The sequence below is a fragment of the Geosmithia morbida genome (assembly GCF_012550715.1).
Source record: "Geosmithia morbida isolate 1262 chromosome Unknown scaffold_13, whole genome shotgun sequence".
NCBI classification, from domain to species: domain Eukaryota; kingdom Fungi; phylum Ascomycota; class Sordariomycetes; order Hypocreales; family Bionectriaceae; genus Geosmithia; species Geosmithia morbida.
The window spans coordinates 374707-391218 of record NW_023336200.1 but is presented as its reverse complement, the minus strand read 5'-3'; the positions used below and the strand labels follow the sequence as shown (position 1 = coordinate 391218).

Sequence of the window (16512 nt, the reverse complement as noted above, 5' to 3'; positions counted from 1 at the left end):
CGGACTGGAACGTCTCGGTGTCTTCTCAGCCGCCGGTACCCACTACGCAACCTTTACGGAGAAACATCCGTTACGGAGCACTACGGGCTGTGCTTTTGTACTCGTGGTCAGACACATACGCATACGAAGAAAACTCTTCCTTAGTGTCATCCAGAATCTCGGGTTCTCTTATGAGTCAAAGTAAAGCAACAGGGACGTGTGTGTCTGTCTGTACCTTGGTACCCAAAAATATGCGTGCGTAAGTGCGTGAGTTCGTATACGTGTGCGACTGCAAATTTTTTCATTGACTGCCCTCTAAAACCAACAATGAATAATTGGATAAGAAGCGAATGGGCCTTGGTCAATAATGATAGGTTGATGCCGCTGAGTACAAACTGCTGGATTTTCTTATCCGTCTTCATTTGGAGATGCTCGCGCATGTGGAAAATATATCCTACTCCTTTGTCCGTCGGACTGGCCGTTTCCGTTTTTACGCCGACATGAAATCAGTAGCCAATCATGATTGTGGCTACCAGGGGCTAAGCCACACCCACAGCGCACAGCAGCACGCGTACATGTATCCTTAAGCTGGCATGAGTCTTGGGATTCCAGCCTGGTCGAGAACCTGGGAGCTTAGAAAAAAGTTTTCGGTCGGCCGAGGGAAAAATCCGTCATGCTCTCCAACGCATTCATTCCTAGACGTGTGCCTAGGCCTAGTCTAGTCTTGGACTCTTGCGACAACGTTGTACTCATATTGCAAAGCGCTCAACAATCAGCACCATCTCTCAACCTGGTCCCCCATCGTTTTTTTTTGTGTGGTGGTGGTGGTGGGCCAGCAAACAACCCCTCCAAACGTCTAACCAGCTAGGGAATAACACCATTGTCAACTCATAGTATTATTACGTGCAACATATATGTTAGTAGGAAACAGTTGGGCAAGGTTTTTCAGTCACCCCATTCATACATGTGCTGATGTTGGTAAAAGTTGTATGTATTCACATGAGGACCCTTCAGCCGATGGCGTGGTTCTCCGATCATCATGGCCGATTCATTGTCTTGTCGGGAATACCCGGACCTTTGCAACAAGGCTCTGCATCTACGAGTATTTACGTAGCATGCATACTTCTTCGTTCCTCGGGCGCCCGTGAAAGCTGAAGCCGTCGTGCAGACTGCAGCAAAGCATGAGCCTGTGATACGGAGCACATGGCCCTTTCGATTTCCTCTCGGTAGACGATACCGGGATTCTCTTGCGATGAACGTCAGCATTCTGAATGGCCAAGGTCTACTCGGACATGGATGATTTCTTGGCGGTAATCGGTTCCGAGAGATTACGAGTAGGCTGTAAACAAGGGCTGCAGACTTACGGCACCTGACTGACCTGCATATTCCTTACAGGACAACCCGATCCCCACGTTTCTTCTTCTCCCGTGCGCCACGCCGACCTTGTCTGGAAACGGTATTTCAACAACAATATACAGCAACTTACTTCCTCACACTCGATCAGTACTGGACTTGCCCATCGGGGTTCGGTTGCTATGGAAGTCGCCGAGAACCGAGCCAAGCTACCGACGTGCATCTAATTCCCTTAGAAAAGGGAAAACCACACGGAGAGGAAAGGAAAAGTGAGCCCAGGCCCTGTAGATTGTCTATGCCGATTGTTAGGTTCGCTTGTGTGGTCGTACTCTGCGAGCATTTTCCCTCAAGTCGAGACCCATCCATCTCAGGTTCCCTTTCCCCCCACTGTAAATCGCACACCCCCCTTCATCCTCGTCCCCTGATCCCTTATCCCTCTATTACAGCCTAGTTGGGCACTAGTGCTTTTCTTCCTCGTTTTCGCCATTATGTGTCTGCCGCGATTGGACTGTGTTTGTGTTTTTCGAATCAGAGTCATAAAATAAATTTAGCCTTACTAATGAGGTGGTGCCATTCGATGTTGTGCGACCATCATGTGTGTGGTAGACTGTAGTAGGTTCTACAACCGGGATGGCGTCCGTCTCGGCCCCGCTGCATCCGCGGCAGTCCGTTCCTGTCCACATTTTAACATCTATTATCCGTTATCAATCCACCAGAGCAGGGTCAGTTTTTAGAGTAATAATGGGAGTTTTGAAGAATTTCAGTCCACGTGGTTGGAAACGTCCGATGTCTCCGTTATTCCGCCAGTCAACTTACTCCGTACGACAGGGGACATCCCCATGCGCGTTGTTATTCCTTCTCTCTTTTTCGATTCTGACCTGATTATTTTATTATTCTATAGTAGGGTGTAGTAACCAATACTGTAATATTTGTATCATGATGTGCCGCGATCTCCGATCCCTTCCTGTCCGTTGTCAGACATGGCTCCATAGGACAGGACAGCCTTGACTTGACAAATCACTTACCCGGTACTTGGTGGCTGCCTACTTCGTCGCCGCCAGATCTCGTACGAGTAATGGCAAGGCTACAACGCATCGGAATCTATATTTCTAAGGTGTCAAAGTATATGACGCATAAATGTTACTATTCTTCATTGTTTCATCTTCTTTTCTACCCATCCACCATGACGAGGATTCTCGACATCTATCTACATGGTGATCTGGGAGGTTATACCGGTGGCACATGGCCAATCGGTATATTGAAGAATAGGAAAAGAAGAAGAAAATGTGAAAGCGAAAGTGAATATTCAAATGAGGCCAACAGTCACACTGCGCTATAATAGCAGGGCCAGATAGGCCTAATGTAGGAAATTGTGAGCCGTGAAGTTGTGAACGACTAACAACGTATAGCCATCTTCGGCATCGTGACCAAGGAATCATAATGACTCAAAGACGAAACGACACGAGTACACTTGTAAGGCGTCGAGTCTTTGTAATCAATAAGAGGCCGAGAGTAAGAATATTTCGAGAGCTTATGGCTTATTTATACCACCGATATTGACAATGAAGCTTGATGATACACTGGCTGATTGGCGATGTGGAAGCCACGGAGGCCGCGCAGTATGCCACGTCTGATACTACAGTATAAGTAGGGCACTTGTCATGTTTCAAAACCCGGCTTCCGAGCCGCGCATGCGCCAGTCGGCCCGGGTGGAAAGAACATTCAGATACTTTGATTGGGAAGAGAAAATATCTGGCGAGTCATTGCCGCCAATGGGGCTTACAGGAAAGGGGAGTGACCGTAGATCGAGGGCGCCTGGCGCCATCACGGGGAAGTTATGTAGAGCGGGTGACGCATCGAAATGCACGCTGTATACGGTCAATACGAAGCACGGTACGATTTTTGAGATGAGGTGAGGTGACTGAACGAATCTCACATAAGATATATATTTACATCATAGTTGCCCTGGGGATGAATAGGTTCGGTAGCCGCATGACTGCGCAGCCTAGTCTTGACATTGCTATGTACGAGGATGCCATGCAACGTGCGATGGAATCATTGAAACAACCAAATTCAAGATACTGGGTAGATACAAACATGTCAATGTAGTCACTAGAAGAGCCCGTGACGGAAAGAAAAGGTGTATAAGTAGAAAGAACATAGGATCCAAGGCAGGAGTCGTATCAGGAAATAAACAGATACAGAACTGTTCTGGTACTCCATACACCCCCTATACGCATATACCAAGCTTCAACAATGACCAAAGATAGAGTAAGGAGAAGCAGAGAGCTGGACCATTGCTCCATACACACGTACACGTAAGGCAATCAGTAGAAGACTGTAAGTAATACAGACGTACTGCCCCGACACCCAGCACAACACATGAATTACAGACGCGGGACAACCATAATGGCATACGTCAAAACAGACACATCCCGCCAACAGCAATATGCAAAGTACCACTGCTACAAACGTCACAGGAAAGACAACCCGCATGATTTCAAGGCCCGGAGGCCGTTTCAATTATCCCCAAATATGAGCCACCCATTTCCCTTATGGTACAAAACACCTAAAAGCAAGACCAGATACCCATAGTCATCATGAAGTAAACACCCTACAATGGCCGGCGTGTTCCGCCACGGCCAAGGCACGCATCTGCCGCGTATGTATGAAACGTCCCGGGCGCTCTTTGGGGTGGGAGTGTGTATGGCGAACGCCCGGGCGCGACTGGCAACAAAGATCATAACGGACATGTCGATAGACACCAAAAACAAGATATAGAAATGACAACGCTCTGCTTAACCACCGAAACCGTACAGGGTGCGGCCCTGGCGCTTCAGGGCATAGACCACGTCGAGCGACGTGACCGTCTTGCGCTTGGCATGCTCAGTATAGGTGACGGCATCACGGATAACACCCTCGAGGAAGGTCTTGAGGACACTACGGGTCTCCTCGTAAATCACTGTGAAGGTAGTGCATTAGTTATATTGACCGGTGTGAGGCGCTCCAGGTAGAATATGAGTAACATACTGGCGGATATACGCTTGACGCCACCACGACGCGCAAGACGACGGATAGCGGGTTTGGTGATACCCTGGATGTTGTCCTTCAAGATCTTACGGTGGCGCTTGGCGCCACCCTTGCCGAGGCCCTTTCCGCCCTTTCCGCCTGTTGAATTGTCAGTAAATGCTGGTCCATCTTTTAATGTTGCACCATGAGGCTCAAGATGATCTCCCTCCAGTTGAGGAGGGTTTACATATTGGGGGGAGAAGGGGGCGTAAGAACTCACGTCCAGTCATTGTGATAGAAGGGTGGGTTGTGTTGAGTGTGAGGAAAAAAAGAGAGGTATGTGAAGAGGAACTTTGACAGAAAGTCGAATGTGGATGAGAAAGAATGCTAGAAAGGTGCAGAGTAGGAGGGGGCGGCCGGGTGCTTAAGTACAGGTGGGCCAAATCAACAGATCAGTCGCGGGTGAGTGCGGCAGCAAAGGGGACAGCCCCGTGCGTGTCCCCCCGTACGTATGGGAACCAAAGGTGGATACCGCATTCTGTTAGCGCAAAACGCGATCACCTGGGGTCTCTTTTTTAGGGGTGTACGAGTATTTGGATGACTGGGTCATGAAAGAAACAGAAGAAAAAAAAACACCAGATATTCGAGCGAATCAAAAATCGGCTTTTTTTTTTTACGCCTCCGCTTCTAATGTTTGCCGGGGCTCGTCTATATCGGTGACCTGGTGGGCATTTCTCCCTTGAATCCTTTGAAAATGCACAGTCTCAGGTACCATGCACGCAGGGGACCAGCAACGCCATTTTCTTCATACTTGCTTCCCCTCACGCGTCTCGTCGCGTCTTTTGTTCTGAAGGGCTGGGTCCTCTAACCCTTGAACCCCATCTTTCGATATCATTGTATTACCAATAGCCTCACAATATCGAGGAGGTTGGTGAGTATCGACTCCGTATTATTATTAGCTGCCGTGATTGTACATGATGCTCCGGCCGGCAGTGGACCCCGATTGTGTCATACTGACATAATTGTGCTCTGAATATATACTCGGATGAGACTAGGTTCGCTTCTTACTGTTAAATCGTCTACCCTGCGTCGTATGGCGTTGGGTAATAATGTTCCCGTTTATGCCCCCGATTGTATATTACTTTTATTTTGTATATGTGAGTTAATGGAATTCATTGCATGAATTTTTATGTAGGTTTGATATACATTTCGATGCAGTGTCTTAATCATTCTTGTTCCTTTCTAGTCTTCCTCATCCATATCATAGGCTGAGTATTAAGTTCGCCAAAATCAAAGTATATATTGTGTATTTTACAGATACTTTCAAGGCCTAATATGTCCACATAGACGCATTAACATCCGTGAATAGCCATAGTAATAATAGCCAACGTTTAAAAACAAATAAAGATCATTATTTTACTCACGTAGGCAATTGTACCTAGTATTACAAATCAACTCACTCGCACTTGTACTTACCTCAAGGCTGCACCTACCATTACGATCACGATCACGTATATGTACATACAATAGATCTACAATCTATTATATATGTATTATATACAAACGGCAGTCACAAGGAAAAGAGGCGGAAAAACAGAGATACGTATCATATCATGTATGGAGACTGCAGTGCACGAGTAATAATAATAATATCGGCTATGAGTGTTTGCCTTGTACTCGTATCGTACGGCACACTCGTAAATGTAATATTGTCTGTATGAACGGATATATCGTATCGACGACAAGTTGCTTCCCCCCCCCCCCCGTTCTCCATCGACGCGTTGGGCAGTTCCTTCTCTTGCCAAAATATCAAGCCAACAGAATGTAGCCAATAAAAAATCGTCCCTGGTACATTTTTCCTTTTCTGGAATGCTGCACTGATCTTGGAAAGAAAGCAGGGGTGAGGGGCGAAAAGCAAATGGGGGTTGGGTCACTGCCCACACCACCCAAAAAAAGCACCAAAGTCGGGCCCGGTTCCAGTGTTTTTTTCTATCAGCCAACCCACCCTTGTTTCATTATCTTTTTTTTTTCCCTTACACGCGTGAAGGCGCGCACACCATACAGTACACAGTACATACACACGCACCCAGAATTCCTGACGCACGGATCAGGCTGCAACTCAAATCACCCGTCCCAAATCAGAGAGGCACTTTATGGGTATTAAAGCCCCCCCCCGCCCTCCCCTCTTCCGGATTTTCCTTTCCTTCATCACACACCCACACCTCTCATCTACACCCCACTTCTTTCATCTACCTCCATCAACAAACATCATCAACAATGGCTCGCACCAAGCAGACCGCCCGTAAGTCCACTGGTGGCAAGGCTCCCCGCAAGCAGCTGGCCTCCAAGGCTGCCCGCAAGAGCGCACCCTCTACCGGTGGTGTCAAGAAGCCTCACCGCTACAAGCCCGGTACTGTCGCTCTCCGTGAGATTCGTCGCTACCAGAAGTCGACCGAGCTCCTGATCCGCAAGCTCCCTTTCCAACGCCTGGTAAATACTCAACCATCGTCTTCATAATCAAACATCACACTAATATTCAACCAACAGGTTCGTGAGATCGCCCAGGACTTCAAGAGCGACCTTCGCTTCCAGTCTTCTGCCATCGGTGCTCTCCAGGAGTCGGTCGAGTCTTATCTCGTCTCCCTCTTTGAGGACACCAACCTGTGCGCCATCCACGCCAAGCGTGTCACCATCCAGTCTAAGGACATCCAGCTCGCCCGCCGCCTCCGCGGCGAGCGCAACTGAGTATTAACTTGCTCATAATTCCGGGACGATGGGGCTTTCACACTTGATCAGCACGCTGGGCGGTTCACACATTTTATTTGCTTTTGCTACGAGGGATTCACGGTATCGGGGATAATCATTGGCGTTACTATCAGAACGATTGGGTTGTACATTATTTCGCAGTTCGTTTTTGAGAACTGCACATCCAATGCAAAAGGCACACAGCCTTATGATGACTTGAAAGACTTCCTCCCGTATCCATATTAGGTGATTCGTGTCGACGCGCTCCATGCGGTCAAACCCATCGACGCGACGCACCTGGGTATATAAACAAGCGGTCAATGCGACGCGCTTCTTAGTCCCATCCACTTCCCACCAGCGCCCCTTGTAATGTCTCCTGATGGCCGTGGGCTGAGGAATCGTGTCCACAGCCGCATGGTGGGTGATGCGACCGTCAGAGGAACGCAGCCACACACACAGTCGCTATCACTTTTACCTACATACGTGCATGCATGCTTCTACACAATTCAATCATCGCCTTGCAGGATGTATGATGCGCCTCTATTGACATTGACAAGTTCCTCAGTGGAATGACAAGCATAAACGAGCGACCCTGATAATCTACAGCATCGCCTTTCAAACACCTACAATCGGCTTCTCTAGCCCGAGAAAGCCAGCCACCACGGCGAGGTGGTCGACTCCCCAGAAGGTCTCATTCTCCCCGTTGGGCCTGGTACGCACCATCCAGGGCAGACCAAATGTCTCTTCGTCAAAGACAGCCTTCACGTTGTTCTTCAGGGCCTGTTCTACCCAGTCAGTCCCAGCGGCCTCCATGATGCGAGCGCCTCGGCCCCGTTCCCTCCTAGACACTCGGTCAGGATGCGCTGTAGCTCAGCAGGTTTATAGGTGGGTATGTGCATCGCAAAGAACTCGTGGTACAGGGCGTCGAGGGCCGTGGTCAGCTTGTTCTGGCCGGACTGCTGCTTGATGACCGTGAGGGCACACATCGCCGGCACTGTCAGTAGCGGGAGGTTGAAGGGCAAGGCCTCGTCCATGGGCACATTGAACATGGCCGAATACCGGAGACACGTTCCCTGTTGGTCCACTTGTCCTTGTTTGAGTTTCCATGTCAGCGATCTTCCCCAATGATCAGGTAAAACATAAGAACTTATTTTCTTTCTCTACCCTCGGCTGGGTGGAGGGAGGGGACTAATGGCTTACTCTTTATGTTGATCGGTGGCTGGTTGTTGCACATGACACACTTTGTCTCGTCCCCCCTTCCCAATAGGATCGGGCGATGCACCACGTATCGTATTGGAGCGGGGACGAATTCTCAAAGGCCGACGAAACCTCGCCCGAAGGCCCTTTAGCCTTGTGTTGTTGAATGCACGTGTTCTCTTAACTGAGATCCCGATGTAGTGACAAGTATTCAGGGTGTAGGAACGGTTAAATGGTGTTGAGTCATTGTTCTACGGCTTCGTGGCCCCTCCGCGGCTGGAAATTTATACATCCGTGTAATACATTCGTTTATATGTGCCGTTTTGCACTACATGGATAGACGGCGTCAATAAAGGACGTGTAATATCAGCTTGCGGCGAACTACAATTGATTACGCCCTCTGGACTGTGCCCTTTCAGAAAGGATTTAGGAGCTTGTTAGGAACACGGGAAGCGTCCGCCAAGGAGATGGCATTCACAGAGAAGAAAAGTCAACAAGAGCGTCGAAATCTTTCTTGAATTGATTTATGCGCTACAAACTACTGTAAGACTCCAAACGGCACAAATATCATTCGACAAAGATATACAACTATGAAAAAAAAGAAGAACATGAGCGAGAAAAAAAAGTAACTGCTCCCCTTGATATCCACCTCCCTCTTCGTCGGCTCCCTTTGCGCCTTGTGAATGCCTCTTTCTTATTCTTCTCCTCAATTAAACCATTCCCCAATTAAACCATGGTGTCATCGTAGCGGGTGGGGAGCTGGGTGAGAACATCAAAACCTCCTGTTCCCACCTTGCTCAGCCTACCCATGACGAGCCGACTACTAGGCGTAGTCAGGTCATCCCAGTCACCGTCGAGAACAGCGTCCTTGAGGAAGCCGAGCGTGGTCTCGAAACTCATCTTGGTAAAGGGACTGACGTTACTCCTTAGACCCATGCGGTTGAAGGGTGTGAAGTCACCACCCCTCGTCATGTAGTCGGCAATCAGGTTGAGATGGCGGTAGTCGACCTTGATACCGTGGGATCCGAAGACGCCAGCTAGCTCGCTGACAATATTGGCACGTGCAGCCTCGACACCGTACACTTCGAGCACGGCGCCAATGTCGTTGGTCATGATGCGGTTGGGGTCGATGAAGTCGCTGTACTTTTGCATCGTTTGCAGGTTGACACCGTTGGTGTGGATGACGAGCGGTTTGCCAGGATCCGCCTCGAGGGTGCACGTGCCAACGCCGGGAAGCTGCTGGATCACCGTCTTCTTGATGGCGTCCTGCACCAGGTTGAGCATCAGGAGCTTGGGCATAGAGCTCGGGTACTCCAGGTTGATCTTGCACCATGCGCCGTCTTTTTCGTCGCACGTAAAACCGCGCACGTCAGCGTAGGCCTCGAGAGCGCGGTCCGTTCTAGCCCGTGCCGATGCTGAGATGGAAGCGTCCGCGTCATCCTCATCGTCATCCTCACTATCGCTGGCGTCCTGCTTTGACCGGCGTCCCTTGGGCGTAGCAAAGGCGCCGTTCACTCCCTCGTCATCGTCGTCGTCATCCACGCCGTCGGCCTTGTCCATTGTGCGCTGTACCTCATCGTCGTCTTCATCGTTGGCACCGTACGAAACAGCCTCATTTCGGTTGGCATGCTGCTTGGCACTCGTGGCATCGCCATCGCCATCTTCATCATCGTCGTCGTCCTCTCCACGCTCAGCCGGGGCCGTAGTAGCTGCAGTCTCGACTACACCAGACTTGACGCCGATATTATCCGCCGCAAACATGGCGTCGTTCTTGCGCTTCCTGAGCTCCTTCTTGACGAGAGCCACGATGTTGCGCAGAAGCCTCTTCTCGACCGTGTCCATGACATCGTCGATAGAGATGGCGTACGTCTTGGAGTACTCGTCCGACGGGAAGAAGTTGAGCTTGATGTTGTACATCTTGGCAATCGGATAGCCCTGTCCGCGCCCAACCTTCTCTTGCACCGAGATGTTATCCAAGATTAAGGAGAGCGGAAGCACACTGATAGACTTGGCAAAGACCTCGGCATTCTCTTGGGAAAGCTCGGGGTTGGGGTACAGAGACATTGACGGCGTCGAGATGGACTTACTGGCCGTCATCAGGATTTCACGCAGACGCGGGATACCCAGCGTCACGTTCTTGGCAGAGTGACCAGCCAAGTGGAAGGTGTTGAGCGTCATCTGCGTCGATGGCTCACCAACCGACTGGCCAGCGACGATTCCCACGGCTTCTCCGGGCTCCACAAGGGACTGGATATACTTCATGGCGAAAAGCATCTCGGCATTCTTGCGGTTAAGGGCCGCCTTTGATTTGCCCTTGGACTTGTCCGATTTGTCGAGCACCAGCCCGTCCTTGTTCTCCTTGATGTACTTGGTCATGGCCTCGTAGAACTTCTCCGACGTGGCAAAGGCATTAGTGGCAGGGTTGAATAGGTTAAGGATGGGGTCCCGGGACTGGGGGTCGCGCGGGTGCGCGTGCTTAACAGCCTTCTTCATGTACTTGGCGATGTTGTCGCGGTTCGTGCTGAGGCGCTCGCCAACCTTCGGGTCGTACCTCAGCTGGGAAGCCTCCGAGGTGACATTGTCGAGGACAAAGCTGAAGTCGGTGAGGTACTTTTGCTTGGTGCTGTCAAGACCGTCCTCTCCATAGAGGAACTGGATCATGGAGCCGTCGGCGTCGCGGACAGTCGTGTCGTACGACACACTCAGGCCCTCCATACCCTTGATGACGCACCTTTGGAGATACCCGGAGCGTGAAGTCTTGACGGCAGTATCAATCAGACCCTCACGTCCGGCCATGTGATGGAAGTAGTACTCTTGCGGCCGCAGACCAGTAAGGAAACGGTTGACAATGTATCCACCGGCCCTAACGTGCGTCTCAAACGGCCGGAAGCAGGGAAGAGTCTTTCCGCTGACCATGAGGGGCACACGGCGACCCTCAAGAACCTGCGAACCGAGGTTGCAGGAAATCAACGAAGCATTGACTTTGGATCCCTTGGCACCGGATGTCGTCATAGACTGCATCTGGTTGCGCGGGAAAGGCTTCTCGAGACCGTTAGGGATACACGCCTTCTGGACGGCATTGGTGACTTCACTGGCTTTGCTGTTTATCATGAGATCCAGGTTCTCCTGCTTCTTATCGTCACGGACGACTTGCTCAAGTCTCTCTAGAAGCAGCGGGTCCGAGGCGCTCTTGCAATCCTCAATTGACACATAGCGCGAGGCCACATCGAGACCAACCGTCTCAGCGGCCACCAGTGCCTCCTTGCGTGCAGCTTCGCCTTGCGCGGTGAGTTTTAGATCATCCATACCGCAAGAGAAGGCGCGGGCGTTGAGGTATCTTGTCAAAAGTCGACCAAGGCTACTCAGCAGCTTCCCGGCAATGGCTGGGCCGTAGATTTCGTGAATCGAGTGTACCAGGCCACCACTACTGGGACCGATCTGGCTCTTGTCCAGAATACCAGTGATGAACTCGCCGTCCTGAATCATGACGGTGCCCTCCTCCGACCCAGCACCCCACTGCTCAGCCTTGAGCTGACACTCACTCTTCATGGTTAGACCGCCGCAGTTGGGGGGCTGCATGTTTTTGAGGATCGTGGTGACGACCTGCTTGCCAGTCCAGCGGGGTGCGGGTTTGATGACGGCAGGGGCCACTAACTGAATACGCTCGCCTAGGATGTGACCGCTTTCGGGGCGCAGGGCGGCGTAGACGAGCTGATGGTAGTCGCTGCGGGTGAAGAAGGTGTCGCGGTTGCAGAGGGCCACAGACATGGAAATATGGTCCTGAATGAGACCACGGAGAGGCTTTCCGGCCGTGGCAGACAGGTATTGGTGGTCGGTGTCGGCGATTTGCAGGGCCTCGGCTCGCGCAACCTCGTTCTGCGGGAAATGCATGTTCATCTCGTCACCGTCAAAGTCGGCGTTATACGTGTTGCAGTTGGCATAGTGCATGCGAATTGTTTTCTCGCCTGGGAGAACCCTCACGCGGTGACCCATGATGGAAGGTTTGTGCAGCGTCGGCTGACGATTCATGAGGACGACATCTCCGTTAGTTAGATGGCGGTAGACCTTCTTGTTGCGCGTCTTGGCGGCACTGGTGCTCGAGGGGGCGAGGAGCTGGTTGGCTAGGGATATTCTCTCGTCGACAGTCTTCTTGCGGAGGCTGAGAATCTGGCCATTCTCATTCTCAATGGCGAACGCTCCAGGCCATTTGTCGACACCGTTGATGACAGCCTGCTGCATGTCTCGGAAATTGTGGCTCGTGACGGGCTCGGGGTACGTCAGCTTCTTGGCAAAGACGGGCGGCACACCAATCTCGTTGGTCTCGATGTTGGGGTCGGGGGAGATGACACTGCGAGCGGCGTAGTTGACTCGCTTTCCCATCATGTTCTTGCGAAAAAGTCCCTCCTTCTTCTCAAGCTTCTGCTTAATACCGTCCTCGTTGCGTGCCGCGGCAGCACCTTGGACAGGGTTTTTGTCTTTGTCGATGAGGGAGTTGATGGCTTCCTGAAGCTCAGCGCATGCCTGGTGAAGCTGGTTGATGTTTCCCTTGCCATCGTTGAGACCCTTGTGAATCTGAGCGATCCTGCCACACGTCCTCAAGATGTTCTTGTACAGCGAGTTCTGCTGAGCTTCCGAGATGGAAGAGTCGCCGGTTCGGGCCTCCGGGCGGAAGCGATTCGGAGGGACGAGGATGTGGGTTATGAAGAACATATCGGGCGTCACCTTGGGCGTGGTCCTGGTGCGGGGCCTGGAGTTGTAGAGGAGGAAAATCAAATCCTGCTCCTTCCTGAAGAGCTCGGTGAGTCTGGCGTGGACTTCCATGGCGCTTATGTAACGCTGTGGCGCCGATGACATGGCTTGGTCGACATCCACCATGGAAACGTCCTGCTTGTCGGCACCGGACATGTCTAAGTCGCCAACACCCTCGTCCGACGAGTAGCCGTTGGGCTTGTGCTTATTGCTGCTCTGGAAGACCCTGGCCATAGCGTCGTTGCGCTTCATGCTCTTCTGGGCCATCTTGGACTTTTCCTTGTCCGAGAGGGCCTTCTCAAAGATCTTGACAAATCGGTCCTTGCGGTAGGTCGGGCTGATACCTCCGCAGCTGGCGCAGATCCTCTTGGCCGTGAGTTCAGCAAGGAAGTTCTTGATAACCTCGCGGCGCATCTCGGTGGCACCTTCATGCTTGCCCTTAGAAGTATCACCTCGCTTAAGATCAGTCCCGCTGAGGCACTGCTCCACATACTTTTCACGGGCCCGCACGACGTTGTTGACCGAGTTGTTTCCCTCCTCTTCAGCCTCGCTCTCGACGTCGTCAATACCCAGATCGCTGGCAGAGATACCAGCATCGTTCTCGCCGACAGACTCGACCATATGAGCTTCGTTGATCAAGCCGTGCTGCAGCAGTCGCAGCTGACAGACGTACTTATGCAGGTCCTTCTGGGGCAGGCGAAACCCTTTACAGTAGACACAAGCGGCTCGGAGGAGGCGGTATGTTTGGTCGAGGAAGATGGGGTGGTACACCGGGACAGGTAGCTGGATGTGCCCAGGATGGCCTGGGCAGTTGTTCTGGTTCAGGTTACATGTTGTGCATCTGTACGATGGATGTGGTCAGCACTCTTGCGGCTTCAACAACGCGGAACCGTCCGGGTCGTTGTGAACGGAGCAGAAAGTACTCACGGTGAGTCACCCCATGAACCAAGAGCAGGGTCGTAAAGACCTCCGGGAACAGGGTTCAGGAGATTGTCAAAAGTACTGTCGTTCTCGATGCGCTTGACAGAGATTGCGCGTATCTCCTTCGGCGAAAGGAAAGTGAACTCAACGCTGTCGACGTCGGAAGAGACGGGCTGTGCGATGTTCATGGCGACGTCGGCGCCCTATTTAGGAGCGCGGGAGAGAGTGACCAGCGATTGACTCTTTTACGGATGCATACACGAGCCCATTGCCCCGTGGAAACAGTCGTTTTCTAGAGTGACAGGTTGGTGATCGAAAAAAAAGGCGGGTAGGATAATAATTGGCAGTGATGGTGGTGGTAGTGGGGATCATGGATAGACTACAAGCAAATTTTTGGCGGTGCGAAGTGGCAGAATATTTTTACGAAAAAAAAAACGGCAGGCGCACCTTAATGACCGTGGCTGCCCTTTTTTGGTCACGGGTAGGTGGTTTCCTACTGCCGTCTTGCTACTTCGGGCTCAGTTCACTCAAGCATCGTCTCCACCTGACAAACAGATCATTACGCCAGACATCGCGACCAAGCCTTTTCCCGGCTACTTGACAACAAATGACGACCATCATCGGACACAAATCATTCGACCAGAAAGACAGCCAGAACGTTTCGGCGAACCAGGATACGAAAAAAAATAGAAACAAGGGCTCTTTCGCACAGCTGCTGCGACCTGGCGATAGCCACACGCCGCAATTATGGATCGCTCCCAGCAGAGCAGCCTCGGGCCGCGACACGACGCATCGTCACGTGTCCAAAAGCCCGAGACCGCAGCTGAAAAGCTGGCGGCCCTCAAGGCACGTGTGTCAGCAGCCATAGATACCAGCAAAGCCAAGGGAGGTCTCAATGTCGGCCTGCATCCTGCCCTGGAGGACCTGGCATCATGGAACCCGGGAGCCAGGGGCAAGGACCCGGGCAAAGGGTCGTCGCGGGCGTCGCAGATCAAAGACTCGTCCCAGCGCTGGAATAAGGGTGGACCGCCAAAAAGTACTGGATCACCGGGACCGGATGGACGGCAGAGCAACCCATATTTCGACGAAACATTGGCGATGCAGGAGACGGGTGGTGGCGGCGGCAGACCGCGACAGTCGCGCCAGCTGGTCTTCAACCAAAAGGGCAAATACATTCAGCAGGCAAATGCGCTGCGAAGGCAAGCGGCCCTCGAGGCCATGAAGAAGCGCATCGCTGAGCAGACGAGGAAGGCAGGCATTGATGACGACCTTGACGTGGAGAAGAACTATGTGGTGGAGGCTCCCCCGGCCGTGGAGTGGTGGGACGAGGGGCTCATCAACGGGAACAGCTACGACGCCCTCGATGATGGGTCGGGGCTCAAGATCGATGCGCTCGACAGCATCGTGACGGAATACATCCAACACCCTGTGGCCGTAGAGCCGCCACAGGACAGGCAGGCGCCGGCACCCAAGGCCATGTTCTTGACCTCCAGGGAGCAGGCCAAGATCCGGCGACAGCGCAGAATGGCGGAGCTCAAGGAGATGCAGGCAAAGATTCGCCTGGGTCTGGTTCCGGCACCGCCCCCAAAGGTGAAGAAGGGCAACCTGATGCGGGTTCTCGGAGATGGTAAGTTGGCCACAGCCTATGCTACATGTACCAAGCGCTCTTTATTTTTGCCTCATATGCTAACCACAACACTATTTTACTGCAGCTGCTGTCAAGGATCCTACAGCCGTAGAGGCACAGGTCAACCGCGAAATTGCCGAGAGACACGAGAAGCACGTCGATGCGAACGAGGAGCGAAAGCTCACCAAGGAGCAGAAACAGGAGAGGCTGGTCGCGAAGCAGCACAAGGACGCAGAGAAGGGGATCCACGTGCTCGTCTTCAGGATAAACAGCCTGGCCAACGGACAGCACCGGTACAAGATCGGGGTCAATGCCGAGCAGCTCGCGCTAACGGGCACATGCATCATGCACCCCAAGCTCAACCTGGTGATTGTCGAGGGTGGCGAGCACAGCATCAACAAATATAAGAAGCTGATGCTCAACCGCATCGACTGGACGGAGAATGTACCGTCGCGCGAAAAGGAAAAGGTACAGAAGCAGGCAGTGCGCGACTGGCTCGTGGCCGAGAACGAGCGCGGCGAGCTCAAGGATATGTCGCTTAATGAGTGCAAGCTCATATTTGAAGGAGAACAAAAAGAGCGCGGGTTTCGTAAGTGGGGTAGCAGGGTGTGCGAGACGGACTCGGAAGCGCGAGATTCTCTGGCCAGAGCGAAGATGGATGGATTCTGGTCACTAGCCAAGGGTTTCGCATGATGGAGCCTTGTTTGCCACTACTAAGTGTTCTATATTATTATCAACTATGACATTCATCTTTTTTTGCTTTATTGAGAGAAATGTCAGGATATCTACCCGTCCTTTCCTTTTCCCTTGCACAACATAACCATGTTGCACAAGGCAGGTCGGCGAGGTGGCGGGAACCATGACTCCCTAGCTTTTCCAGATTTATTTGCAGTCTACGGAAACACATACAAGTGCTTGCTCATTCCCCTCGG

General features: G+C 52.0%; 5 protein-coding genes across 5 annotated transcripts; 2 read left to right on the top strand and 3 right to left on the bottom strand.

The window, feature by feature from the left end:
• Positions 1-4130: 4130 nt before the first annotated feature.
• On the bottom strand, positions 4131-4567 carry GMORB2_2476 (histone H4; the record flags this gene model as incomplete). Its single annotated transcript, XM_035464456.1, has 2 exons — positions 4131-4294; positions 4363-4567. Coding segments are annotated over 2 exons (369 nt in total), but the record flags the coding sequence as incomplete, so codon positions are not given.
• A 1692-nt stretch (positions 4568-6259) lies between these two features.
• Positions 6260-7086, top strand: GMORB2_2475 (histone H3; the record flags this gene model as incomplete). The annotated part of the gene is made up of 3 exons (XM_035464455.1): positions 6260-6265; positions 6787-6831; positions 6889-7086. The coding sequence occupies 3 exons, from the start codon at positions 6260-6262 to the stop codon at positions 7084-7086; spliced, it is 249 nt and encodes an 82-aa protein (XP_035319641.1).
• A 615-nt stretch (positions 7087-7701) lies between these two features.
• GMORB2_2474 (glutathione S-transferase kappa 1) lies at positions 7702-8135 on the bottom strand (the record flags this gene model as incomplete). The annotated part of the gene is made up of 2 exons (XM_035464454.1): positions 7702-7927; positions 8005-8135. 2 exons carry the CDS (start codon positions 8133-8135, stop codon positions 7702-7704), a joined length of 357 nt encoding a protein of 118 aa, XP_035319640.1.
• An 874-nt stretch (positions 8136-9009) lies between these two features.
• GMORB2_2473 (uncharacterized protein) lies at positions 9010-14141 on the bottom strand (the record flags this gene model as incomplete). Its single annotated transcript, XM_035464453.1, has 2 exons — positions 9010-13873; positions 13960-14141. 2 exons carry the CDS (start codon positions 14139-14141, stop codon positions 9010-9012), a joined length of 5046 nt encoding a protein of 1681 aa, XP_035319639.1.
• Positions 14142-14700: 559 nt separating this feature from the next.
• Positions 14701-16273, top strand: GMORB2_2472 (U4/U6 small nuclear ribonucleoprotein PRP3; the record flags this gene model as incomplete). Its single annotated transcript, XM_035464452.1, has 2 exons — positions 14701-15580; positions 15666-16273. 2 exons carry the CDS (start codon positions 14701-14703, stop codon positions 16271-16273), a joined length of 1488 nt encoding a protein of 495 aa, XP_035319638.1.
• Positions 16274-16512: the final 239 nt, after the last annotated feature.